At 42.7% G+C, this 26,532-nt stretch overlaps 1 protein-coding gene across 1 annotated transcript in view; it reads right to left on the reverse strand.

The window, feature by feature from the left end:
- Gns (glucosamine (N-acetyl)-6-sulfatase) overlaps window positions 1–24,720 on the reverse strand; it is a 37,662-nt gene extending 12,942 nt beyond the window's left edge. The window contains exons 1-9 of the mRNA XM_069988052.1: window positions 24,369–24,720; window positions 18,383–18,442; window positions 14,586–14,792; window positions 12,838–12,903; window positions 11,835–11,933; window positions 9,925–10,092; window positions 7,121–7,203; window positions 5,514–5,632; window positions 3,331–3,434 (exon numbers count right to left, since the gene is read on the reverse strand). Coding sequence (XP_069844153.1) covers window positions 3,331–3,434; window positions 5,514–5,632; window positions 7,121–7,203; window positions 9,925–10,092; window positions 11,835–11,933; window positions 12,838–12,903; window positions 14,586–14,792; window positions 18,383–18,442; window positions 24,369–24,563 — 1,101 coding nt within the window. The 5' untranslated portion in view covers window positions 24,564–24,720. The remainder of the gene's footprint in view (window positions 1–3,330; window positions 3,435–5,513; window positions 5,633–7,120; window positions 7,204–9,924; window positions 10,093–11,834; window positions 11,934–12,837; window positions 12,904–14,585; window positions 14,793–18,382; window positions 18,443–24,368) is intronic.
- Between the last annotated feature and the right edge of the window lie 1,812 nt (window positions 24,721–26,532).

The following is a 26,532-nucleotide window of genomic DNA, read 5'->3' on the forward strand; positions in this document are numbered from 1 at the left end:
ACGCCCACGACAGGCTGCTGACAGCTTAGCTCGTTAAAGGCAACATGCAGCCCCATGTCACCCACAACAACTGGCCCTGAGAAAGCTGCTGCCAACACACGATGATTACGATCCCCTGACATTCTTTGGGTTAGAGGTAACCCAAGGTATTCACACTTCAGCTACACCTGTCAGCACAGCAGTGTGACCAAACATGCAGATCACGTGTGTGCTGGTTCTGCTATTTACTACATGATCATGGCACAATTCACTCAACCAAAATGGTTGCCCCAGCATTTGTGAAGGATTGTGTATTCAAAGTCAAAACAGTTCTTTTCAAGGACATCCTGGGATGTAAGAGTGAGGCCAGCTAGGAACTTATGGGAAGGGCAGGAGCCTGTAACCAAAGTCCTAAAGGACAAGTAAGAGGGCTGGTGAAGTAGTCTCAGGTGGGCAATCCAGACAGAGGAGCAAGTTGTAGCAAGGCCAGGAGACTGAGAGAGAAGGTTCACTGCGGAAGTGAAAGCAGTTGGGTCCAAATGCTATCTCTGGCCTCTTAACAAGCCTAGCTTATTCTGATACCTTTGCCTCTCATTTCCGGTTCTGCTTAGCCAGCTCCTCCCACAAACCTCTGCTCAAGTGGCCCAGAAGCTTCCACTGCCTACTGGAGCTGAAGTACCTAGCTCTCTTGACAGAGGGACTTAGGACCCATCTTCCCCCATTGTTCCTTGCTGGAACCAAGGCCTGGTCTACAGTGCCAGCAGGAAATAAAAAAAAGTAAAAATCTGGTGACTACACTAGAGTGTAATGGGTAGCACTGTGGGCACTGGAGCCAGCCTGTTTGATTAACTATAGTGCTTTGCTGATTTTTACCTATGAGATCTTAGGCAAACCAAGTAACTTCTGTACCTCAGTTTTCTCATCTGTAAGATGGAGATATTAGTGTACACAAATGTATATCTCCTAAGTCTGAAGATTAAAGGAGTTGGGTCAGGTACTGCATTTAGAATAGCTCTAGCCAATATGAAGTCTCAATGAATACTGTTGAGAGTTTCAAGGGCCAGGCTTTATTCCGACTGCTTAAACAAAGTTTCTGATTTTAATACTCAGATGGCAGTGTTAATGGGAAGGAAAGGAGAGGGTGTTCCTTGGGTAGCTGGCTGACACGATGAGCCTCCTCCCCCACACCAGCTGGTGTATGTAGGCCACCATCCTTACTCTTGTTTCCTGAAATGCACACACTGCTGACATGGCTTCCACACCCAACTCCAAATGCCAACCTCGGCAAAACACCCTGGAGATATACTAACTACCTTCCAAACTTGCCTATATCCTTTAAAAGAAGAGACTTCTTTAGAAGATACTAAAATTTGTAATGGAAAGTGACTGACTTTAGGACATAGTCACAAGAGCAAAAGAATATTTTTGAAAACACAGTTTGCCTTTCTGAGAGAATTCTAATAAAACCCCATCAAAGTTTTATAAAAAGAAGTGAAAGGTAGAAAATGAGACCAGTAAACACTAACCTCCCTAAAATACAATCAAAGCATCCAATATGCCCAAAAAGTCTGGCCCATTTAGCAATTTTCATTAAATTGTGTGTTTGCTCTTTTTTTTTTTAATCTCTAGAGCTGGGACTGAAACTGTGATATCAGGAAAGAGATAAGAAATACTATGAGATCCTATCAACTATTTCCTGAGTATTGGGAAGTATTTTGATCAAGGTATCCACCATATCTAGGAACAAAGCACTTCCATGATAGATCCTGAGTCTGAGAAGATATTATGACATGCTGGAGAACAGAAAAGCAATAGAGAGAGCCCCATTTAGGAAGAGGACATCTCACAGTCTTATATTCAAGTGAGGCCAGGTCAGCAGCAGACATTAGCTGGGACCTCTGTTTTACAGAAAAGTGGGTACCAAGCTAGGCACCGGTGGCTCATACCTATATCCTAGCTACTCAGGAGGCTGAGTTCTGAGGATCACAGTTCAAAGCCAGCCAGGGCAGAAAAGTTCTTGTGAGACTCTTTTATTTCCAACAAACTACTCAAAAAAGCCGGAAGTGGTGCTGTGGCTCAAGTGGTAGAGTGCTAGCCTTAAGCACAAAGAAGCTCAAGGACAGTGCCCAGGCCCTGAGTTAAAGCCTCAGGCAAGCCGGGCGCTGGTGGCTCAGGCCTGTAATCCTAGCTACTCAGGAGGCTGAGATCTGAGGATCGCGGTTCAAAGCCAGCCCGGGCAGGAGAGACCGTGAGACTCCTATCTCCAATAAACCACCAGAAAACCGGAAGTGGCGCTGTGGCTCAAGTGGTAGAGCGCTCGCCTTGAGCTGAAGAGCTGAGGGACAGCACCCAGGCCCAGAGTTCAAGCCCCACGACCGACAAAAAAAAAAAAAAAAGCCTCAGGCAGCACTGACCAAAAAAAAAAAAAAAAAAAAAAGTGGGCACCAAACCGGGCTGCCTCTCACAACCAGCAGAGTTTAAAAAGTAAAGAAAAGCAGATGCGGTTCCTATCCCACACCATGTGAGGCAGTCAGAATCTTTCTGGATTGTTGCCTAACCCTGTACTGTTTTTCAGTATTCCAGAAGGAGTTGAGCCACTGGTGCAGGACAAGGACTAATTTCCCAAGATAAAAAAAAACTATATAGCCAGGCGCCAGTGGCTCACACCTGTCATCCTAGCTACTTAGGAGGCTGAGATCTGAGGATCGTGGTTCAAAGCCAGCCCGGGCAGGAAAGTCCATGAAACTCTTTTTTTTTTTTTTTTTTTTTTTTTTTTTTTTTTGGGTCCGGTCGTGGGGCCTGAACTCTGGGCCTGGGCGCTGTCCCTCAGCTCTTCAGCTCAAGGCTAGCACTCTACCACTTGAGCCACAGTGCCACTTCCGGCTTTTTTCTTTTTGCTTATGTGGTGCTGAGGAATCGAACCCAGGGCCTCAGGCATGCAAGGCAAGCGCTCTACCACTGAGCCACCTTCCCAGCCCTCCATGAAACTCTTATCTCCAATAAACCACCAGAAAACCGGAAGTGGCGCTGTGGCTCAAGCGGTAGAGTGCTCGCCTTGAGCTGAAGAGCTGAGGGACAGCGTCCAGGCCCAGAGTTCAAGCCCCACGACTGACCAAAAAAAAAAAGCTATACAAGCTGATGTGACATAATATGTATGATGGTACAAACACATGTTCTCTCACATATCTGATGGCACAGATATACGTTCTCTCAGAGAGGCTGGTGGAAAAAGGCTTAGAAACACATATAATCTCATACTGACTGGACTTCATCCTCACAGAAGGAACAGCCTTCTTTTCTCGGACAAGTACCCACCTGTACACAGCACCAGCTTCACAGTCAGGCACTTACCTTGCTTGTCTGATTTGGTTTGATCCCAGGCCCTCGAACCAATAGTGGAACTTTGATATCAAATTCATACAGTTGTCTTTTGTCAATTGGCAAAGAAAACTGCCCTGAAAACAAATACACAAAGTAAAGATAAAGCCAAACAGGTGTGAAGGGCATGCACTGTTCCATTCATTTAATTGACAGCAAAACCTAAAACTGCCCAAGCTTTACCAAGAAACTTCAGTTTGTCCAGGTCTCTTAGGTACTAAGTCAGGAAAGGCAATAACACCCACCTTCTTCAGATAAGTAACTTTTGCAGAACAAAATGAGCAAATTAATGAATGGAAAGGGATAAGACACAAATATGTAAATATGTATGCATGATATTCAACGTGATCAATTGAACACGTTACTCTAAACACCATCAAATAAGGATGCAAATATTTATCCTGTCTTTCCAGAGTGAACTTCAACTGAAGACAAACAACTGATGAGAGGAAGATCTTTGAGAAATTCATATATAACATATAGGAGGACAGAATTGTGACTGTTTGCCATTTTGGCTGGAAGGAATAATGAATTTAAGCAAAAAAATCATCAAGGGGAATTTTAGTGCTAGTTCACAGAAAGGCCTCAGGCTGAAACTGCCTGAGCCTTTATTTCAGACTGGCAGGCTGGACATGAGGGCACACACCCATAATCCCTGTCCCCAGGAGGCAAAGACAAGAGGATCAATAATTTGAGGCTAGTCTAAGCTACATTGTAAGACCCTGTCTTGAAAAAACCAGCAAAACTAAAGAAAACTCCACACTGGTATCCACAAATTAGGACAGCCAGGAAGTACATTCTTGCCTGAAAATAATAATTTCTACCAGTTCCAGTCTCACTACCAATCCATAGGAAGGGACAAGTAGAAATGAGTAAGTAAAGGCCTCATGAGATAGCAATTAGCCAAATACAGAATGTGGGACGTTCTAAGGACAAAAGATTAATTTTTCCCAAAATATCGGTTTCAAGTGAGACAAGATCCAGAAAAACAAAGATGATGTGTGACTTTGTCTGGATCATGATACGGAAGACATCAGATGTGTGTGGGTGCTGACATATGGAATCCTATAGTATGGAGGAATTCCTTCAAAACTTAGCAAACAGGAAAACAGGGAAGTCAGGAAGGATTCAAGACTGGCCTCACACAACTGAAAATCTGAACAGGATAAGGGCAGTTATTTTACCAGGGGTTATTCTAAATTTTTGTTTTAAAAGATAGTTCTCGCTATGTTGCCCTTGCTGGCCTGGAACGCCTAAGCTCAAGCACCCCTGCATCAGCCACCTGGGATGACTACAGATGTGTGCCAGCACACCCAGCTATACCACTCTCAACTTTTGAGTGTTTCAAAATATTCATGATAAGCTGGGAGCTGGTGGCTCACGCCTGTAATCCTAGCTACTCAGGAGGCTGAGATCTGAGGATCGTGGTTCAAAGCAAGCCTGGGCAGGAAAGCCCAGTAGACTCTCACCACCAGTAAACCACCAGAAAACTGGAAGTGGTGCTGTGGCTCAAGTGGTAGAGTGCTAGCCTTGAGCTGAAGAGCTGAGGAACAGCACCCAGGCCCAGAGTTCAAGCCCCACCACCAACAAAAAATAAAACAAAAATCATGATAAAGACATTAAGTACTGAGTCACTCTGCTTTTATACAAGCAAGCCTGGGGTTAATTCAAGAGGCAATTTATAAAGGAAAGAAAAAAACACTTGTGTTAAGCCACAGAACATCCAAGTAGAAAGGACTAAAGTGAAGATCATTCAGCTGATTCATCATGCAATTTCCAAAACACAAGAATGTGTAAAAAACAATTCCAAGTGTTTTCTCTCAAGATAACCTTTTTGCTTTCCTGTACAGAATATACTACCTTTGTTCTCTAAGTTCCACTTATCCGTAAAATGAATTCAACTTCGTTGAGTCTTGCATGAAGGGTGTCTCCAGCACCTCCCTACCACCCAGACTCATTCTCTTCTCTGAGATACCAAGGAACATGCATTCCAGTCAGCAAAGTAGGAAACCTGGTTTCTCCTTGTGGGAAAGATGTACCCTCTAAGCTCAGACTCTCCGTCTGGCAAGTCTACAGCTGCACAAGCACTTGAACTTCTGCCAAGGCTATCATTCAGGTGGTCAAAAATGACATGTACACCTGACCACACCTCTCACCTGTGTGATAGCCATTGTCTGAGGTATAAAAGATGTATGTGTTGCCAAGGTCCCCAGTGAACTCCAGTCTCTTGATCAGTTTCTCCACGAGGTCATCAACAGAGAGCAGAGTTTGCCATCTGGATGTGAACACAGATAGAAGGAGATTGCACCAATGGCTGCAGAATCACTATCTTAACAAACAGGCCAAAACAAAAAGCTTGCCTCCACAAAATAACAACAGATCACAAGACAAAACAACACACCAAATACTTAAATCTGATTCCCCAGACTGTCACTGTGCTGTAAGACAGATTAGAAAATTCCAAAACATTAATTAGCTTATTCTGTTAGATTTATAGTTAAGATTTACAGCCAGGCTCTGGTGACTAATGCCTGTAATCCTAGCTACTCAGGAGACTGAGAATCTGAGGATCTGAGTTTGAAGCCAGCCTGGGAAGAAAAGTCTGTGAGACTCTTTTCTCCAATAACCTACTCAGAAAAATCCCAAAATGACTCTGTGGCTCATGTGGTAGAGTCTTGAGCATAAAGAGGGACAGTGCCCAGGCCCTGAGTTCAAGGCCTAGGACTGGCTAAAAAAAAAAATCTTTTTTTTACAGCCACTGGTAATGAAGGCTGCCACTGTGGTGCAGATTACTCCAGATTGATTCAAATGTGTTTAACAGTGTAAGTAAGCCTGGGCACACCAAGGCCACCAGCCAGAGTTGTCCTTGCCCTGTGTTTTATGAAGTTCCAATGTATCATTTACATATTGCCTAGGGTTGCTTTCCTACTATATCAATAAGCTGAGCAATTGTGACAGAATGCAAGAGCTGAAATCTTACAATACTTACTATCTTTTTATCTGGTCTTATAGAAAAGTTTGCTGACTTCTGGTGTATGCTAAATTCATTCTAAAAGGAAGTCATGACTTTTTAAAAATCTACTTAGCATTTCTTGAAAATTCCAAATACAAAGTTAAATATTTTGCTTGATATCTGAGCTGATTTCTCAGTAAGTAACCTTTAAAAAAAAACAGAGGAACAAAATTCAACCAAATGGTTGAAGTTTGTAATACATATTTTTTTGTGAAAATACCATACAGAGGGGTTACAATTACATGGGCAAGGTAATAAGTACATTTTTTTTTGGGGGGGGGGGTCCAGTTGTGGGGCCTGAACTCTGGGCCTGGGCGCTGTCCCTCAGCTCAAGGCTAACGCTCTACCTCTTGAGCCACAGCGCCACTTCCAGCTTTTTTCTTTTTACTTATGTGGTACTGAGGATCGAACCCAGGGCCTCATGCATGCAAGGCAAGCGCTCTACCACTGAGCCACCTTCCCAGCCCCATGAGTACATTTCTTATCAAGCATTTTTTTGCTTTCCCTTCCCATCTCCCAATACATATTTTTAACAATTGCTAACTAAAAACAGATGATTTTCTTTTGCATTCCTAGGGTCCCAAGGTTCCCTCACACACCAGAAGGTAAAGGTATACCTGTTTCTGAGACAGTCATTGCCCAACAAAGCATCTCTCCTGCTAACTTGCCCCTGTGTTTGTTTCAGAGAAAACCTTGTACAGTCTCCTGTCCTTAAAACCACCTAGACTGGGAAACAGCAGCAGCTCTTACCTTTTTCTAAAGGCATTATCTAAAAACTGTATTGAAGAATTAGTCATTGGAGTCTTGGCTTGTCTAATTAACCAGTGCTTGTTCTAAAAGTCAGAAAGACAAAAAAAATGTTAACACCAAGTCACCATAATCACATAAACTACTATGATAACTAGAGTAGATAGAAAAAAGAATTCCTGCTTTAGCAAAATGGAAGTAGAACCCCTTCCCCTTCAAGCAGTTTCAGGCCTTCTAGGACCTAAGAAAGCAATTCCTATCAGCTTCTAGCCATCTCCTGAACTGGAAAATGCTTTTTGCTATAGTGTTAATAGAGGTTTTAGTAAATGTCAGTGGGAAACCACTAGCTACCACAGCAAGTTTCTAAGACTTCAAGTCCAAACCTGAGAGTTCTTCCTATGTGGATAAAAGTCACATTTTTAACAGCCACAACAAAAAAACACTCCCCTATACCTTTAATTTTTCCTTGTCTATTCATAAAACCTAGCTATTTTTTTTCCCAAACTGTACTTTTTAGTGTTCTTTAAATGTTTGAGAAATGCTATATAAAATATCCTCTTGGTAGAAATTCACATCAGACCACACATACTTTTAGAAGTCTTTTTTTTTTTTTTTTCCATCGGTTGTGGGGCTTGAACTCTGGGCCTGGGCGCTGTCCCTGAGCTCTTCAGCTCAAGGTTAGCACTCTACCACTTGAGCCACAGTGCCACTTCCAACTTTTTCTGCTTATCTGGTGCTGAGGAATCGAACCCAGGGCCTCATGCATGCAAGGCTAGAACTCTACTACTTGAGCCACAGTGCCACTTCCAGCTTCTGCTTCTCTGGTGCTGAGGAATCGAACCCAGGGCCTCATGCATGCAAGGCAAGCACTCTACCATTGAGCCACCTTCCCAGCCCCTACTTTTATAAGTTCTATAGTGCAGTGATTTATTTAACCCAAAGTCTATGAACTTATTGATCATAGTAACTTCTATTAACTTCTTTTGGAACCCAGATTGGAAACTGCCTTCTAGTTTAAAACTCTGTTCTCTCAGCTTCAAAACCATCTGTAACAAGCCCATGCTTAAAGCATGGCAGATAGCATGCTAGAGGTTTCTACATACTTGACTCCTGACCTTGGTCACATGGAGGATGGAGATCTAGTTTAGACAGGAAAACAGAAAAACTTCTTGCACATCTCCTTGAGAAAAGTAGCACTGGGTTTGACTTTATAACTCATTCTACAATATAATTCCTTCTGACAAGTATGATTTCTGGGTGATAGACACTGGCACTGAACCAGGAAATGGACTATACCCTATAAGAAAGGAAGTATAACTATTAACTAAAAAGTACTTTGAGAAACATGGTTTGGGAGAGTCTGGACTACAGTGTTATGAAAAGTCATGGCTTTTAATTTAAATAAGAACTATCTAGAGTGGCACTTAAGAGGTTAAAAAAACTGCTATCGTAAGATTTTTTTCCAAGTATCTAGGGTGGTCAGTACTTAGGGTGGGAAAACAGTGGGCCATGAAGTAAGTTAATAGGTAAAACTTAAGAGAGGAATGCTGACTGGCACACAAGGCAAACATCTGGGTTGTTGTGGCCTTTGTGTCCCCTGTGCTAGCTCATTTTTCCACTCAACTTCCTACATTGTACCCAGTTCTTCCTATGCCTTGGGCCAGTGAGAGTCACTGAGCAAGGCTGCTGTGGATCCAGTTCAGTTTTCAGGGACAGGTCTCAGTTTCTACTGGAGGGAGCCCAAGTCCAAGAGACAGTGCTGGATTCAGGACTTTCAAGCTGCTCACTAGGTATCTGGCAAGAGACTTATCTGTCCCTTTGAAGCAAGTTTATGCTCTATCTGTTGTATTAGGAAAGGTGCTATATTACTCTAAAAGACCTTGAAAGAGGGCTGGAGGAGGCATAGCTCAGTGGCAGAGTGCTTGCCTAGCAAGAGCAATGCCCCGAATTCAAATCCCAGTACCACCAAATAAAATGTGAAAAAAAAAAGGAACTTCGAAGAAAACCAACTAATCTTCATTGAGCACGTTGGTGTTATAATGGTGAGCATAGCTGTCTTCCAACTATCCTTTACATACACATGTGAAAATAGAATACTGTATTAAAAAGTGGGGGAGGCTGGGTACTCACGCCCATAATCAAGGTGATTGGGAGGCCAAAAATATAAGGATTGTGGTTTAAGGTCTGCCCAGGCAGAAAATTCCCAAGATCCTATCTTAAAACAAAAAACAAAAAACAGAGCTGAGTGCTGTAATCCTAGCTACTCAGGAGGCTGAGATCTGAGGATCATGGTCCCAAGCCAGGTAGGGGTGGAATGTCTATGAAACTCTTATCTCCAATTAACTACCAGAAAACCAGAAGTGGTGCTGTGGCTCAAAGTGGTAGAGCACTAGCCTTAAGCAAAAAATCTCAGGGATGGTGTCCAGGCTCTGAGTTCAAGCTCCATGACTGACAACAAAACAAAACAAAACAAAACAAGAGAAAAAAAACAGCTAAAATAAAGCTGGATACACATCTCAAGTGGTAGAGTCTCAGTATAGCAAGGGTGAGGCCCTGAGGTATAAACAAAGAATAACAGAGAGAGTGAATTAGATCAAACACAATCCATGTACTCATGGAATAATCATATAAAATTTTACTGTACAATATATACTGATTTTTAAAAATGCTACTTTCTCAGGAAGGCTTTCCCTTAGGGCACAGGGTATGGGAGAAAAACCATTAATATGCTTGAAAGCTTCCTGACCAGTGTATGATACAGTTAAGGATCGTGAGTACTCCCTCATTCAAACATTGTGGTAGCTTACTGTTCCATGGATGTTGAAGTTCTTGTTTCTTGGGGCAAAGACATTCTGGAAAGTCTTCTGGTACTGAGGTGCTGCTGTCCAAGGTGAATGAGGTGCTGGAGTGGAGATCATCATGAAGAATGGCTCAGAGTTAGACTTGTAGTCCAGGAAGTCCAACGAGACATTAGCCTGGCACATACAAAGACTGGTCATCTCATCTGACCCAAAAATTGAGTCATTAATAGATAAATGACTTCTGGTGGGCAGAGATCACATTAGCTGTTACTCCCAGCATGTGCTCTTATTTCACAGTCATGTGCAAGCATGTTGTTGGAATAAATAATTTGGTTTTAGGTGATGCTTAGCACATATCATCATAAGATAGCAATTGAGACTTTGACTCACATAATCTAGATATTGTCTTTCATGTTAACGAAAAGAAATAGTGATTTGGCCATTTTAGTATTAACTTACATTAATGCAGCTTAGAGTATACACATTTTATGCCCTAAAGAATGGTTTAAAAAATGTAAAACAAGCTGAGTGCTTGTGGCTCATAACTGTAATCCAAGCTACTCAGGAGGCTGAGATCTGAGGAGGTTCAGAGCCAGCTGGGGCAAAGAAGTCCATGAGACTCTTACCTCCAGTCAACCACCCAAAGCTAGAACTGGAGCTGTGGCTCAAGTGATAGAGCACTTGGCTTGAGCAAAGAACAAAACCAAAACCAAAACCTCAGAGACAGCTCCTAGGCCCCAAATTCAAGCTCCAGGTCTAGCACCCTCCATTCCCCTCCCCCCCCCCAAAAAAAAAGAAAAAAGATTTAACCTAATTCTAAGACATGGAAAAGGTGGAATAAGTAATCTAAATCTTACAAAAATATGCAGAAAATAGATGTCACCTATTATACCAGCTAAAGTAGCTAAGCTAAATGAACATTAGCCGAGATACTGGGGCTGGGGTTGTAGCTCAGTGCTAGTAAATATGCTTAGCAGATCGGAGCCCTGAGTTCAATTCCCAGCACCAAAAAGGAAAGAAATAGGAAAAGAAATAAAAACCTCAAGTACATCATGCCAGGCCTTGAATATACATGGACTTAATATTTTTCCTTTTTCAGGAGATGCACTATAAAAATGAAAGCATCCCACATACATGCTATATTTCACTGCCCTAGTTAATTTATACCTGCATTTATTCCCAACCTTAACACAAAAGATACAGAGGGTATCTATGTCCTGTCACCTTCCCACTCTCCAAATGTCCTCCAGCCTACAGCTTCCTTGTAGTTTGTCCATTAGGCCAGGTACATTCCTGCACAATCAAGACCCTACACTTACTCTTTCCTCTGCATAAGATACTCACCTTACCCCCAGATCCATGCTGACCACTCACCTTTACATTTCTGCCTAAATCTTACTAAGTAGCCCTCTTACCCTTCTATGTCTCCAGCTTCTCAGCATCTAATGAAGCAAGAAATCAATGTGTATATGTGATATGCCTATGTACATGGGGCATGTGTGAAGTCTCCTGCCAGAGAGTTACCTCTGTCGACATACTCCTGAACACCTGCTATCCTACATATGCTGAATTATTTGGTGAATAAATGGTCTACTGAAGGCTTCCATTATAAGAGAAAATTCTCAAATTCACTAGACTTCAGTCATTTATACACGTGCGCACACACACACACACACAGCCCAAAGAACTCACATATTCCTGTGCTTCCACCCACACGGACTCATGGAGCTGCCATCTTGAAGCACCTCTATAACATCCTTTATAGTTTTTATTGGCTGAAAATATTTTTCAGCAGTTAAGCCAAGTCTTTATGCATTTATATTACTGACACAAATGAGTAAGACGAGAGGTTCCCTAGGCAGAGCCTTCAGTCAAATGTGAGGCTGACCTGCAAGGCCAGAGCTCTAGCCACTCACCAGAACATCTGTCAGGTAGTCCACACTATAGTTTTCTCCATGCTTACGGGCCTTCCCATTGATAGAGAGGGTGTAATTATAGTATTTAGAATTCTTTTCCTATTTAAAAGAGGAAAATAAAGTTTGTTATGTGGTCAGCATACAATATAGTTTATACTGGCCTAAACTATATTGTATTGAAATAGTGATACATTATTTAAAAAAAAAAATAGAGCAATTACTCAAGTGAATGCTGAATAGGATTTTCTGACAAGGGTTTTTTTGTTTTGTTTTGTTTTGTTTTTTTTCTCTATTGGTTATGGGGCTTGAATTCTGGGCCTGGGAGCTATCCCTGAGCTCTTCAGCTCAAGGCAAATGCTCTACCACTTGACCCACAGCTCCACTTCTGGTTTTCTGGCGGTTCATTATAGATAAGAGTCTCATGGAATTTCCTGCCCAGGCTGGCTTTGAACCACAATCCTCAGATCTCAGCCTCTTGAGTAGCTAGGATTACAGACATGAGCCACTGGCACCCAGCGACAAGGGTTTTTAATGCTAGCAAAGTTTCAAAAATTTGTCCTTAGTTTAAATGCCACTACTGAGTAAGCATGATGGTACATTCCTGTAATCCCAGCACTTATCAGACTGAGAAAGGAAGGTAAGAGTTCAAGGCCAGCCTGGGCTATATAGTAAGTTCAAGGCTAGCCTACACTACAAGAAAAAAAACAAAAAACAAACAAAAAAAAAGAACTAGGAATATAGGTCAATGGTATGTTTGCCTAGCATGGACAAGACCCTCAAGATGATTCCCAGCACACAAAAAAAGAAAAATGGATGGGGAGAACAGTCAAGTACAATGCTAATCCCACTATAATGCTGGAAGAATTTCTCAGAAAGGAGCAACTCAACAGACAGCAAAAACAAAAACAATGGTTTTGTCTGTAATGGAGCAAAATTAGACAGTAAACGTATTGTGCATCTGTTGGGCTGTGTCTAATCATCACCAACTTCAAGCATCACTCACCAAAGCATACCAGTAACTCCAGCCCAGAGGAACGTGTTCTAGTCCGCCTGCATCTGGAGCCCCATACTGAAAAGACAAACAAGCAGGATATTAAACTCTTTAGACCTGACTGGAACAGAAAGAAACAGAAACTTGGTCTTACCTTCAGGTTAACATCTGAAACATCACAGATGTTCAACGCATATAAACGAGTCAGAAGTAAAGAGCTTGTTACTCAAGGGACTTTATTTACTTAAGCAGGAGTTGGTAAACAATGGCCAGTAGGCTAACTCTTGCCAATTGTTTTGGAAAGGCTGCATGATAAGGGTTTCAATGACCAAGATCAAGAGAAATACTTCATGAAATATGACAGTTAACACAAAATTCCAATTTCAGTGGTGATAAAGATTTATTTGAATACAGCCACGTTCACTCACTCACACAGCAACTACAGCTGCTCTCCTGTTAAAGTGACAATGGTGCATAGCTGCAACGGATCTGCGTGGCCCGCAAAGTCTACATTTACTCTCTGGCCCACTACAGCAACTGAATATGCCAGCTGACCTTGTGGCTAGTAACTGCCAAAAGAATTCCACTATGATCTTGCCCGTGTAATTGTAACCCCTCTGTACAGTATTTTCACAATAAAAAAAGAAAGAATTCCACTATGAGTTATCGGTCTATTACTTTACTTGTTCTAATGAAATCTACTGTAAGCTGCACTTATCTGATGAGTAAGTGAACAGACCACAGAATGGCCCCACTTTATCTCAACCTAGTGCCGAGCTGCTCACCTAAGCCAGAATTTAACCCCTGAGAACTGTATCTCTGTACTCTAAAAGATCTCTCCTACTTCCATATACATATCAGATGACTTTGAATGTGCAAAGCAGCCTGAGTTCCCTTTATGAGCCATACTTCCTACTTTGTATGATTCTTTCAAACTGACTCATCTTCCTTCAAACCCAGAAGGAAACAGATCCCATCAATTATTGGGGGAAGGGGAAGGGAAAAAGTAATAGAAAATTCAGGTCAGATATTAAACCTCTAGCAACCACAGGTAAAGTGCGTAAGTAAATGTACATCTTTATGAAATGGTAACCCCTCTATAAATCACCGTTGTAATAACAATTTTAAAAAGAAAATGTACTTCTTCGTCCTGCACGCCCAGCCTAACTTTAAGAGCTAACTCCAAACAGACCCAAATATACACTGACTAAAAGTCAAGGCCAATTTGGTGGACTTCAGACCATGAAACATTGCGTGGGAAGGTCATAATGAGTTACCACTGTAGCCAGGCCTAGAAGGCTAACACATCAACCACTCAGTAACCTGCTGTCCCAGGCTCTGGGCTCTTTCCTTTATCACAATCTCTCCAACGTCTATTATCATTGTTTAGAAAATGAATTAAACATGAAGCTGTTAATAGTACACAAATAATTCTAAGAAATCTGAGGAAAAAGTCTAAGAGGAAAAAAATTCCTCTTTTGGATCCTGATAAAAATACTCTGACAGCATGACACATGACAAATAGCATTCTTGAGAAAAAGGGGAAGATGTAGCAGATTATAGTAGTCTTAGAACAATTTTAAAATAAGTGCTGCTGGGACTAGGAAGAATAACGAGCATCCAAATCAGTAAGTAGGATCACACACTTAATAGGAAAATTAGAAGAAAAAAATTATATATATATTTTGCACCGTGAGTGATAGTAATAAAAAAGTACTTAACAGGAGCAGATCACACAAGGAGCAGATCACTCAACATACCTCATTTAAATATTTTCCTGCAAAGAAGGTTTGATAACCACACATTGATTTGAGAATTGCTGGGAACGTATTTGGCTCTTGGATCTTCTGCCAAGAAATACTACTGCAGTTTCCCTCCAAAGTGTTGTTGACAACATGGTGATTGTGTGGGTACTTCCCTGTCAGGATACTGGCTCTGCTGGGGCAGCAAAGAGCACTTGGCACATACTACAGGGGAACAGAAGCAACAAAAAAGAGTTATACAAGAAAAATGGATGTCTCATCATTTCTAAAGAGGACAAAGGAAGTTGCTCAACACTCTAAGCTAGCTCATGGTCTTAAGTTTCTTCTAGAATATGTTGGCTTCACATATGACATACTTTAGAACAGAGGAGAAACAAAAACAGATAAACCACGTGATTGTTTCTTTTTCAATTGGTTTCTTTTGGGGGGGGGCGGGGTAGGGGTCCAGTTATGGGGCCTGAACTCTGGGCCTGGGCACTGTTCCTCAGCTCTTCAGCTCAAGGCTAGCGCTCTACCACTTGAGCCACAGCGCTACTTCCGGCTTTTTTCTTTTTGCTTATATGGTGCTGAGGAATCGACTCCAGGGCCTCAGGCATGCAAGGCAAGCACTCTACCACTGAGTCACCTTCTAGCCCCTCAATTGGTTTCTTTTTGAAGGGAGTAATAGTAAGTCTAACCTCACCTAAAAAACAAAATAAAAACAACACTTTATGCAAGGAACAAGCATGTGGGAGCAAGGTTTAACCAAAGATGAAGAATGCCTTGAGTCTTAACATAACTGAGAAGTGGAGGTTATGCTGATCTACAGCTCTAGTTAATATTACCTATCTACTCTCAACAAACTTTCTCCACTCTACCAGTAATAATCTGTCCACATCACCAAGCCACTTTGCATAGGTTAATACAGGGAAGGAATGACATTCAAGTACACATTCACGCTACCTTTACATACTGTCTCTTTCAAGTAATATAAGTATATAGCATGAGCTGGGTGCTGGTGGCTCACACCTGTAATCCTAGCTACTCAGGAAGCTGAGATCTGAGGGTCATGGTTCGAAGAAAGCTTGGGCAGAAAAGTCCCGGTGAGACTCTAATTAACCACTCAAAGACCAAAAGTAGGCTGTAGAGTGCTACCCTTGAGCACAAAGAGGCCAAGGGACAGCACCAGGCCTGAGTTCAAGCCCCATAACTGACCAAAAAAAAACCCCACATATATAATATCATGAATCTTACTTGCTGGCCTTTCAAGTTGGAGAGAGAGAGAGAGAGAGAGAGAGAGAGAGAGAGAGAGAGAGAGAGAGAGAGAGAGAGAGAGAGAGAGAGAGAGAGTGTGTGTGTGTGTGTGTGTGTGTGTGTGTGTGTGTGTGTGTGTGTGTGTGTGTGCACGCACTAGAGGTTATAGTCAGGGCTTTATACATCTGCACATGCAGATGTATATCATGTGTGTTGTACCACTGAGCTACAGTCCTAGTCCAGATTGGTAATTTTAAATACTGATGAGAATGAACGGTCTCCACATGTACCATTTTTTTGTTAATATGTGAGTGGCCTGCTTGTGTGCTTTTCCCCTCTTGGGTTGCTGGCCTTTTGTTAACATGAGATTTGAATAAAGGAAGAATTTAGTCAATTACAAATACTTCCCATTTTCACTCTTCCCTCTTAATTTTACTTATTTATTTAGCCATACCTCCACTTGCAGCTTTTTTTTTTTTCCAGTCCTGGTACTTGAACTCAGGACCTAGGCACTATCTCTGAGCTTCTTTTTTTTGCTCAAGGCTAGCACTCTACTGCTTGAGCCACAGCACCACTTCTGGCTTTTTCTGTTTATGTGGTACTGAGGAATCAAACCTGGGGCTTCATGCATGTTAGGCAAGCACTCTACCACTGAGCCACATTCCCAGTCCTTTTTTATTTGGGGTTTTTCTTTTGGGGGGGCAGAAGGGGAGGTAATTAGAGATAAGAACCTCATAGACTTTCCTGCCCAGGCTGGCTTCGAACCATAATTTTCAAATCTCAGCCTCCTGAGTAGCTATGGTTACATGTGTAAACACCAGTGCCTGGCATTAAATTTTTTTTAAATTATTTATTGAGGACTAGGAAGTTGGCTCAGTGGTAGAGCGCTTGCTTGCATGCATGAGGCCCTGGGTTCGATTCCTCAGCACCACATAAGCAAAAAAAAAAAAAAAGAAAAGAAAAAGAAAAAAGCCAGAAGTGGCGCTGTGGCTCAAGTGGTAGAGCACTAGCCTTGAGCTGAAGAGCTGAGGGACAGTGCCCAGGCCCAGAGTTCAGGCCCCACGACCAGACCCCCCCAAAAAAATTATTTATTGTTGGTATTGGGATTCAAACTCAGGGCCTCATGCTTGCTCAGCTGGAGCTCTACCCCTTCAGCTAGCACAGCTTTTTGCTGGTTATTTTCTAGAGATGAAGTCTCTTGGACTTTTCTGCTTAAACCCCAATTCTCTTAGCCTCTTAAGCACCTAACATTACTGGTGTGAGCCATAGGTGCCTGGTCCCTCTTAATTTTACTAAGAGTTCAACTTCAAGCCAAGTGCTGGTGGCTCATGCCTATAATCCTAGCTACTCAGGAGGTTGAGATCTGAGGATCACAGTTCAGAGCCAGCCAGGCAGGAAATCTGTGACACTTATCTCCAGTAAACAACTCAGAAAAAGCTGGAAGTGGTGCTGTGGCTCAAATGGTAGAGCTCTAGCCTTGAGCTAAAGAAGCTCAGGGATAGCACCCAGGCCCAGCACTGGCAAAAAAAAAAAAGAGTTCAATTTCTGTAATTTCTACATTGGCAACTTTTAATTCTTTCCCCTTTTGTTTTATTTGACCTCTTAGGTTTAGTTTCACTTTTACTGTATCTGGTTGTGCAATCCTTCCTCTATTTTTCATTTCTATGTGGAAGTTAGACCTAAAAGACATATATATATATATATATATAGTCATAAGCATGTACATATGTATCTGTATACATAATTTTATATATATGGACAAACATAGAACACATATATAAGGGACTACTTAGGAGGAGAAGGGAAAGGGAAAAAGATAAGAGGATGAATAATTTTGAAATACATTGCAACTATAGATAAAAACAGCGTAAAGAAGCTCAATGAAAGCTGTTGGATGGGGGGACTGGGTGCAGAGAAAGAGGAACAGACTCTGTTGGGGATGGTGCTAATGTGTGAAAGAGGATGAATATGGTCAAAGTTGTTTCCATATTTGAAACAGAACAACGGAAACTGGTGTGGGGGGATAAGAAATGTACTCATTACCTTGCCCATGTAATTGTAACACCTCTGTAAGGTATTTTCACAATTAAAAATAAATAAATAAATAAATAAATTGTTTTAGGAGCCAGGTGCTAGTGGCTCACACCTGTAATCCTAGCTACTCAGGAGGCTAAGCTCTAAGGCTTGCAGTTCAAAGCCAGCCTGGGCAGGAAAGTCTGTGAAAATCTTATCTCCAATTAATCACAGAAAAAGCTGGAAGTGGTGCTGTGGCTCAAGTGTGCTAGCCTTGAGCAAAGGAGCAAAGGACGGTGCCCAGGCCCAGAGGTCAAGCCCCATGACCAGAAAAAAATAAAAATCCCCCCCCCCAAATTTCCAACAATTGTACATCTTGTAGGTAGAAAATCCAAAATAATTTACACCATGTAATAAAGTCATTCCTTCAGATAAGACATTTAGGGGGGAAAACACACATATACATTACACTGGACTCCCAGAGACAGTAGTTCTTCTTAGAATATGAGCACAAAGTTCAGTAAGGTTGAATCAGTATCAAAACTTACGGCATTGGAGAAAGTCATCCCCATCTCTCCAATGAGGGCCTTAGTTTTCTTCAGTGGTGTCTGTAAAATAAGTAATTACCCATTAAATCATTTCTTCTGAGATTTTAAAAGAGACTAAATTCATGGACTGTTATAGCTTAACCATTTTATTTCCTAAATAGCTCTGACATGAAGCAATAGCCAAGTCTGCCTACTGGTGCAAGTTAGAGTTTATACTGCTAGCAGAAAGGGAAACTATAGCTGACAGTACTGTTCCATGGATGCTGATTTCAATGTAATGAAATTTTGGTACCCTTTTCTTACTGGTCACTAGTCCAAAGGTAGATAGCTCTGCCATATCTCCATGAATTATCTCTAGAAGCAGGGTGCAGGAAGTGATATGAAAGGTGTGTTTACACTCTTAAGATTTTAAAGGCCAGACAAAGCTCTCAGTTTCAGAGACTGCCTCAAATCTCACATACTCCATGGTGCAGCCCTGATGCACATTTGCAAACCCCAGCTCAATGCTTCTGTACCAGACAAGTCACTACCACTTTGAGGTGGCAAGTACCTGAACTGGATGGGGCAGGAACACACAGGTGTGCACAGAACCCTACCATGGAGAAAGCTACTTGGAAATTACTTCACATCCTTGCTTTGTATCTAAGCCTCTGATATATACACTGAACAATTAGCTTCATCCTAGAATGAAGATAAAAACATGTAGACACATAAATACAAATATCAGAACACTAATCTTTATTCACATTCTGGATAGCAAAAATGTTGGAAAGATTTGATTTTGGTTGTATTGTTAGGCAGTTCATGATGACTCCGAAATAACCTTTTAAAGACCATATTGCATACCATCTTAAGTATATCTTGTATAATATTTCTTAAAGATTGACATTCCAAATACACTCCAAATGTAAAGCTTGGCTAACAAGATTCATTTTCAACGATGTATAAATGACTTTTTCCTCACTGATTTATGGATAGAAGAAAACCTAAGGAACCCATGAATTCAAAGGCACAAGAATTCTAATTTATTCAAGACAAGCTTGGAACATTTCATGAATAGATCCCAAGAATCAGTAGTGCTGTAGAAGATCTATGCTAACCTCCAGAAGCCATGTCATCAGCTCTGCTCCAAACCTTATTGGGAAAAGAACAGTAGGAAGAAGAAAACACTGGGTTGGCTAAGAATCTAAGTTCTGAGGACACAAGTGGGGAGAAGAACCGGAGATGGGAAAAATCCTGAGCTGACTAGGAAGGGATATAGACAGTCATCAAATTGTCTGGTTAAGTATGCTAAACCACTGGACAACATTTGGCCTACAATAAGACTATACTGTGTTTATGTTTACATTTAATGCATGCCAGGCATTGATCTAGCCAATGGTGGACACAAACATACAAGGTTCTGCTCTCATGAACTAAAGAACTAACAGGGGATCAACCAACCATCTCAGAGAGTAAAACGCTATGACAAGCCCAGACCAAGATGATGTGACATCGCTGGAGGGAAGAGGAGGGCTTGCTGCTGAAAGCCCCACAATGAGTGGTTGGTTATACAAACATCCAGAAGAGGATTCTTCCAGGCTGAGCAGCAAGCACAAAGCCTGCCAGAGGAAGGAAAGTCATTTGGGAGGAACAGAAGGCAAGCCGGTGTGGTAGAGGCAGCCCAACAGGTAAAGGGGAAAGAAAGGAACAGAGAAGAAAGGTAAGCAGTAGTCACACAATGATGTGGGCCTGCACAGTAATTTTCCTTTTTAGCCTGTGAAGTTTATAGCAGTAACTATAATCTTTACACGAATAGTACAAGTGATTCCCATAATCTGTGCTTACTTGAGCAAGTCTGAAGCAAGGGAACAGAGCATACTGAAAATGTATATGGCTGTGCTAATCGGAACTGACAGTGGCTGGTCAGGTGAAGTTCATTTAACTCTCACATGAGCAAACATGTTACTTTACTTATCCCAAGCAAAATCTCTTCCATGAAAACCCCTTAAGGAGTTATTTATTTCCCTGATCTCATGTACAACTGCTCTGAAATAGTTTGGACAATTCCGATATTCTATGGCTAACTTTTCTTTTAGTAGTGGAAATCACTTTGCTTTATGAAAAGCAATGACATCATGCATTTATTCTTCTCCAACATTTCCTGATGGCTCTTTCTCTGGATTCCTTGAGATTATAACCATACCTCACTTTTTTTTTCCTGTAGTGAATGATGTGTAAAAAGAGTAACCTGTACTTATGTGAGGAAGAGTGTGTCCAGTGTACCATAATTATATTTAAGTAAAAGTTTAAAAAACAGTTCTCTGGGGAAAACAGTAAATGTGCAGGGCCTCAGAAGAAGTGAAACAGATACAGTGAAATGTTAAAGATGAATATATTGAGGGCTGGGAAGGTGGCTCAGTGGTAGAGTGCTTGCCTGGCATGCATGAGGCCCTGGGCTCGATTCCTCAGCACCACATAAGCAGGAAAAGCTGGAAGTGGCGCTGTGGCTCAAGTGGTAGAGTGCTAGCCTTGAGCTGAAGAGCTGAGGGACAGTGCCCAGGCCTTGAGTTCAGGCCCCACAACTGACCAAACAAACAAACAAATAAACAAGAATATATTTTAAAAAATGGTTTCAAAGATGGCTGATACAAAGTACTCTTTATGCCCGTATGAAAGCAGAACATTGAGCCGGGCGCTGGTGGCTCACGCCTGTAATCCTAGCTACTCAGGAGGCTGAGATCTGAGGATCGCGGTTCAAAGCCAGCCCGGGCAGGAGAGACCCTGAGACTCCTATCTCCAATAAACCACCAGAAAACCGGAAGTGGCGCTGTAGCTCAAAAAAAAAAAAAAAAAAAAAAAAAAGAAAGCAGAACATTGAAACCAGTGGGAATTGTTTTAATGGGGGCAGGGGGTATAAGAGAAAGTAATTAGAAGAGGTGAGGTTAATGGGGTACACTGTATGCATATATGGAAATGTCACAATGAAGTTGCCCTCCTCCCCCTCCCCCTTGTGCAACTACTATATGCTAATAATGAATCTTCGCAGATACTGGTGGCTCACACCTGTAATCCTAGCTACTCAGGAGGCTGAGATCTGGGGATTGCAATTTGAAATCAGAAAAGTTCACTAGCCACCATCTTCAAAATAACCAGCAAAATGTTAAGGCTGAAGGTGTACCCTAAGTGGTAGATCATCAGCCTAGAAAGTACAACATCCTGAGTTCCAACCCAGTACTCCAAAAATAAAAATAACTTATAAAATTCTACAGTAAACCAAAACTCTTTAGAAGTGATATAACTTCGTGTCCTGAGTTAGTTTGGGATGTCCATCACTGCTTATTTTGCCAACTGTGGCACTAATAGATAATTTTTAGGTCAAAGAAATCTCTTTCCACAAAAAATGAAGATACTATATAGAGTTTCAAGTATAAACCAAGGGGAACCAGTGACCCCCATTGACGTGCTAATGTAGAAGAGATGAGACTTGACAGATCAGTGTTATCAGTGTTCTGGAACAGGAGGAAAACATGGTGCTCTGGCATCAGAAGGAATCCAAGCTTTGCACATAGTAACCCTGGTCTAACTTTTAGTGTTACTATCTATGGCAAAGGACTCCTATGAAAACTGCAGCCTAAGTCCAAACTCCTCACACTCCACCTGGCTCCAATAGGTTCTCTAATGCCATGATAGTCTCAGCTCTTCCCTGTCTGACAATCAGTGGTGAGATATTCTGAAAAAAGATGGACGAAGTCAGAATTCTCTAAAGAATTGGGAGCATTATGTTTTAACTTGCTCCTTCCCCTCGATTTTTGCTCCTCTCTCCAGCAGAAATAACTATTTGAAAAAAGACCCTGATACAAGTTTAAATAAACAAACAGGATTAAAATTAAGAGAGACTTCAGATATATACAGACAACAGCTATGGTCAATAAAAAAAGAAACACAGTCAAGTAATGAATTTCGTTTTCAACAGAGGTATTTAAGCTTAACCTTTTAATTAAGTACTTTGATCACCAGGGGAGATGGTCTGTTCCTCACAGCCAAAACATTCTTCAAGAACATGAATTAAAAAGAAAAAGATTTTGTGAGTAGAAGGACAAGTGCAGCAGTTGGAATGGAAAAAAAAAAAACCACAGCAAAAACTAGGAAGGAAACTAAATCAAGACTCTTGGTATCAACATGGCTGGAAGAAACTACTAAAGTTATGTTTAAGAAAGAAGTGTGATAATTGCAGCATGGCAATTATCAGCTGGAAATAACTTTCATACTCTTCAGTGTACTGGGTTCAAAGTACATTTTGTTTTACAACCCAGAAATATACACCATACAGACATGCTTACCATTACCACACACAGTGCACTTGTGCACAAAGGCCATTCCATTCTCTTCCATTGCACAGGAAAACGAAAGTGTTGGTAGCTACTCACTAAACTGACTTCACAACTCATTCATGGGTTGGGAACACAAGTTTGAGGAACACTGAGCTAGGGTGTTACCCCACAGGAAAAGTTAGGAATCTCCTGCCTAAATGCTGGAGCATTGAGCTGAAAGCAAGGAAAAAAGGGGGGGAGGGAGAGACTGAAATAAGACAATAATTGAGCATTTGTTAAAAAAAAAAAAAAAAGAAAAACATGTGAGAAAAGCTGTAACCAGGAGCAGAGGCCCAGTTGGGGTTCCTTTTCTTTTCTTTTGGTTGTGGGGCTTCAACTCTGGGTTTGGGCCCTGTCGGAGCCACAGTGCCACTTCCGGTTTTCTGGTGGTTAATTGGAGATAAGAGTCTCACAAGAAGCCTGGCGCTGATGCCTGTAATCCCAGCTACTCAGGAGGCTAAGATCTGAGGACCAGGTTTCAAAGCTAGCCCGGCAGGAGAGTGAGTGATACTCTTATCTCCAATTAACCACTAGAAAACCGGAAGTGGTGCTGTGGCTCAAGTGATAGAGCACTAGCCTTGAGTTGAAGAGCTGAGGGGCAGTGCCCGGGCCCAGAGTTCAAGCCCTACAACCAAAAACAAAAAGTCTCATGGGGACTTTCCTGCCCGGGCTGGCTTTGAACCTTGATCCTCAGCTCTCAGCCTCCTGAGTAGCTAGGATTACAGGCATGAGCCACGGGCACTCGGCTTGGGATTCTTTTTTGACACTGGCTTAGGAAAAGAGTTAGCTAGTGCTGTGCCTTGGGCAGGTTCCTCAATCAAGGGGTTGGAGTAGACATGCTCAAGTCATAAATTCCAGAACTTCAAGATACAAGAGCAAAATGAACTCTGAGCAAGAATAAAGTCTCATGACAAGAGCCATAAGACATAAAAATGAACGATGACAGTATTAATGCTTCAGTATTCAATGAGGTTAATTTTCTTGATTCCTGTGAAGCAAAACACTGTGAAACTATCCGAGATCAGCTCATTTCAGCACTTATTTTATAGACTGCAGGCGCAGACATTGTACCCAGGCAGACGGAAATGCAGAAGTGGCCTGAGTTCTTTACAGGGAAGGCTGGTCTTGATCCTGCAGGGGTGGGGAACAGCAGACCTGAGTATAAGGCCCAGGAAATCACTTGGTACATAATGGGAGAGGCCCTTGAAGGCTGGCTTCTTTGCTGGCCGTGGCCGATCTGCCTGTATTGATAATTTTGTTATGGCCCATAGTGATAGGATAGATGGTCCTTAACAGAAAAAAAAAAGTTTCCCCACCCCTGCAAGAAAACCAATCCAGGCTGGTGTGCCCCCCGCAGCACCTGCTCTACCTGGGCTCGGTGGGTCCTTCACCGATTTGGAGCTTGAATGCAAACTCCAAAGCAGTAAGGTCCAGACTGAAGAGCACCGTGCGGGCTGGCACGCGAATCCACCCCGAGCCCACAGTCCCGAGGCCCAAAGAGACCTACGTAAAGGCCTCGAGTGGCCACGCCGAACCGACCCCGGGTGCGGGCGGCCTCTCCTGGGGGTGAGGGTGCAGGAAGGCTGGGAGCCAGCCGGGCAGCTGGAGGGGCGGGGCGCAAGTAGAAGAGTTACCATGCCGCCGAGCACTTGGTCCTGGTCGTCGGTGAGCACCAGCACCACGTTGGGCCTCCGGGAGCCGGCCGACACCCCGGGTCCCCCCAGGCAGCCGCCGAGCAGCAGTACCAGCCGCAGGGCAGCTCTCCAGGCGGACAGGTGGCTGGGGCCGACCCACCGCGGCCCACCTGGAGGCAGAGGCAGGCGGCGCATGGCGGACAAGTCACCGGGAAAATCCCGGGACACAGCGGAGAGACGCACGGGACACCGAAGGGCGAAGGGCCGAGTCGCTGCAAGCCAAAACTGCGGCGGTCACCGCGCAGGCCAGGGGCTGGGGTCAGGCGTTTTCGCCCAGGCGTGATCACGTGAATTGGAGAGGGAGGGCGGGGTACGCCGCGTGGTCACGTGACTGGAGGCTGTGGGCGGGGCATTAGATGGTCTGTGGGCGTGGCTTCGTGAAGGGAACTGCCCCCAGCAGCTGCCCGACAGCCGCAGCGGGCTGGGGAGGAGAATCCTGGCGGGTGCTGGCCTCAACCCGGGGGGTGTGGCTGCGATCTGGTAGAGCCAGTTTCTGGGCAGTATGAGAAAAATGATTAAAACGAGGGGAAAGAGGAGGGGAGGGAGAGAGTCTGCACACATTAGCCGATTGTGTATGTAAGTCGGCTGTGGGTGAAGGCTGAGCGCTACCATGTTTAATCCCTGAGGGCCCTTAAGTCGCTTTTAATTTACTCTCAACTTTGTGAGGCAGGGCTTAACATTCTCATTTGGCTCAGCAGTGAGATTTGGAACCTGGATTCCGGGTCTAGGCTATTAATTCCAACTGATTACATTCTACTTTCTTCATCTGAATAGCCTGACAGCTTTATCCAAGTATTCTTTGGTGTATTTTTTTTTTCTTTTTGGACCAGTCTTGAGAAATGTTGGAGGATGGGCACAGGGAACCACAAAATCCTGAAGAGGACCATTCAAATGCATTATTGAGTAATCTTCATGTGGGAGGGAATCCATGAAATTAGAAACTCCGAAATATTTCTGTATTGGCTCCAGGACAACTTTCCTTTGTCCCTCTGCTGACCGGTTATGCAAAACAGAAATAATTCCCAGTGAGTCCAACTCTCAAGTTGTATCTCCAGCTCAGTACATACAACAGGAATGCATCTCTTGATGGTGATATGTGTTCTCTAATCTGAACTGAGATAAGAAACAACAACTCTGAAAAGCACTTTACTGTAAGATAAAAATAGTTTGTATATGCAGAACATTGTCTGTGTAAGGCAAGATGTGAGCCCTAAAAAGTGGAGTAAAGTTGTTCAAGATACTGGGTTGCAATCTTTAGGCTAGACTAAGATTAGACCTATGAACTCAGGGAATAACTAATCCTGGTGTACTGAAGTTTCAAAATTTACAGGAAGACCTTACACACACACACACACACACACACACACACACACACACACACACACACACACACACACCTGTTCCATCTGCACAGATGCCCAAAATTGGACCATTGTTTGTGGTTTAAGATAAGAATGTGGGCTGGGAAGGTGGCTCAGTGGCAGAGCACTTGCCTTGCATGCCTGAGGCCCTGGGTTCGATTCCTCAGCACCACATAAGCAAAAAGAAAAAAGCCGGAAGTGGCGCTGTGGCTCAAGTAGTAGAGCGCTAGCTAGCCTTGAGCTGAAGAGCTGAGGGACAGTGCCCAGGCCCAGAGTTCAGGCCCCACGACCGGACCCCCCCCCAAAAAAAAGATAAGAATGTAACTTATCTAAGCCCCAGGATTGTATAATTAGGTGCCAATTTTGTTCCAGATTATAGGCTAATGCTGAGGAGATACAATTTTCTGAATTTGCATTGTAAATAGCAGAGAGGTAAAGCTGTCACCAAAGTATTTGATTACAAATAGATATGTTACAGAAAAACTGAAGGGTATATGGATAATTTAAGGTAGCATTTCAGCATTTAGGCTGACCCAGCCTAAAGTGACCTGAAGAAGTGGCAATGTGAATTTGGAGTAGGAGACAAGTTATTCATGGAGTAGGGGGGGTGGGAGAATGTCTCCTGGTTCAGAGCTTAGGGGAAGGTACATTCAAGGAGCTTAAGGAAGCCAGTATGGTAAGGGCAGAGGGGGAAAGAGGGAGGGCCTAGCTCCTGTGTTAATACTTTTCATACAAAGTAAATT

Source organism: Dipodomys merriami, unplaced genomic scaffold (genome assembly GCF_024711535.1).
Source record: "Dipodomys merriami isolate MVZ:Mamm:240054 unplaced genomic scaffold, mDipMer1.0.p SCAF_10, whole genome shotgun sequence".
In the NCBI taxonomy this organism is placed as follows: Eukaryota; Metazoa; Chordata; class Mammalia; order Rodentia; family Heteromyidae; genus Dipodomys; species Dipodomys merriami.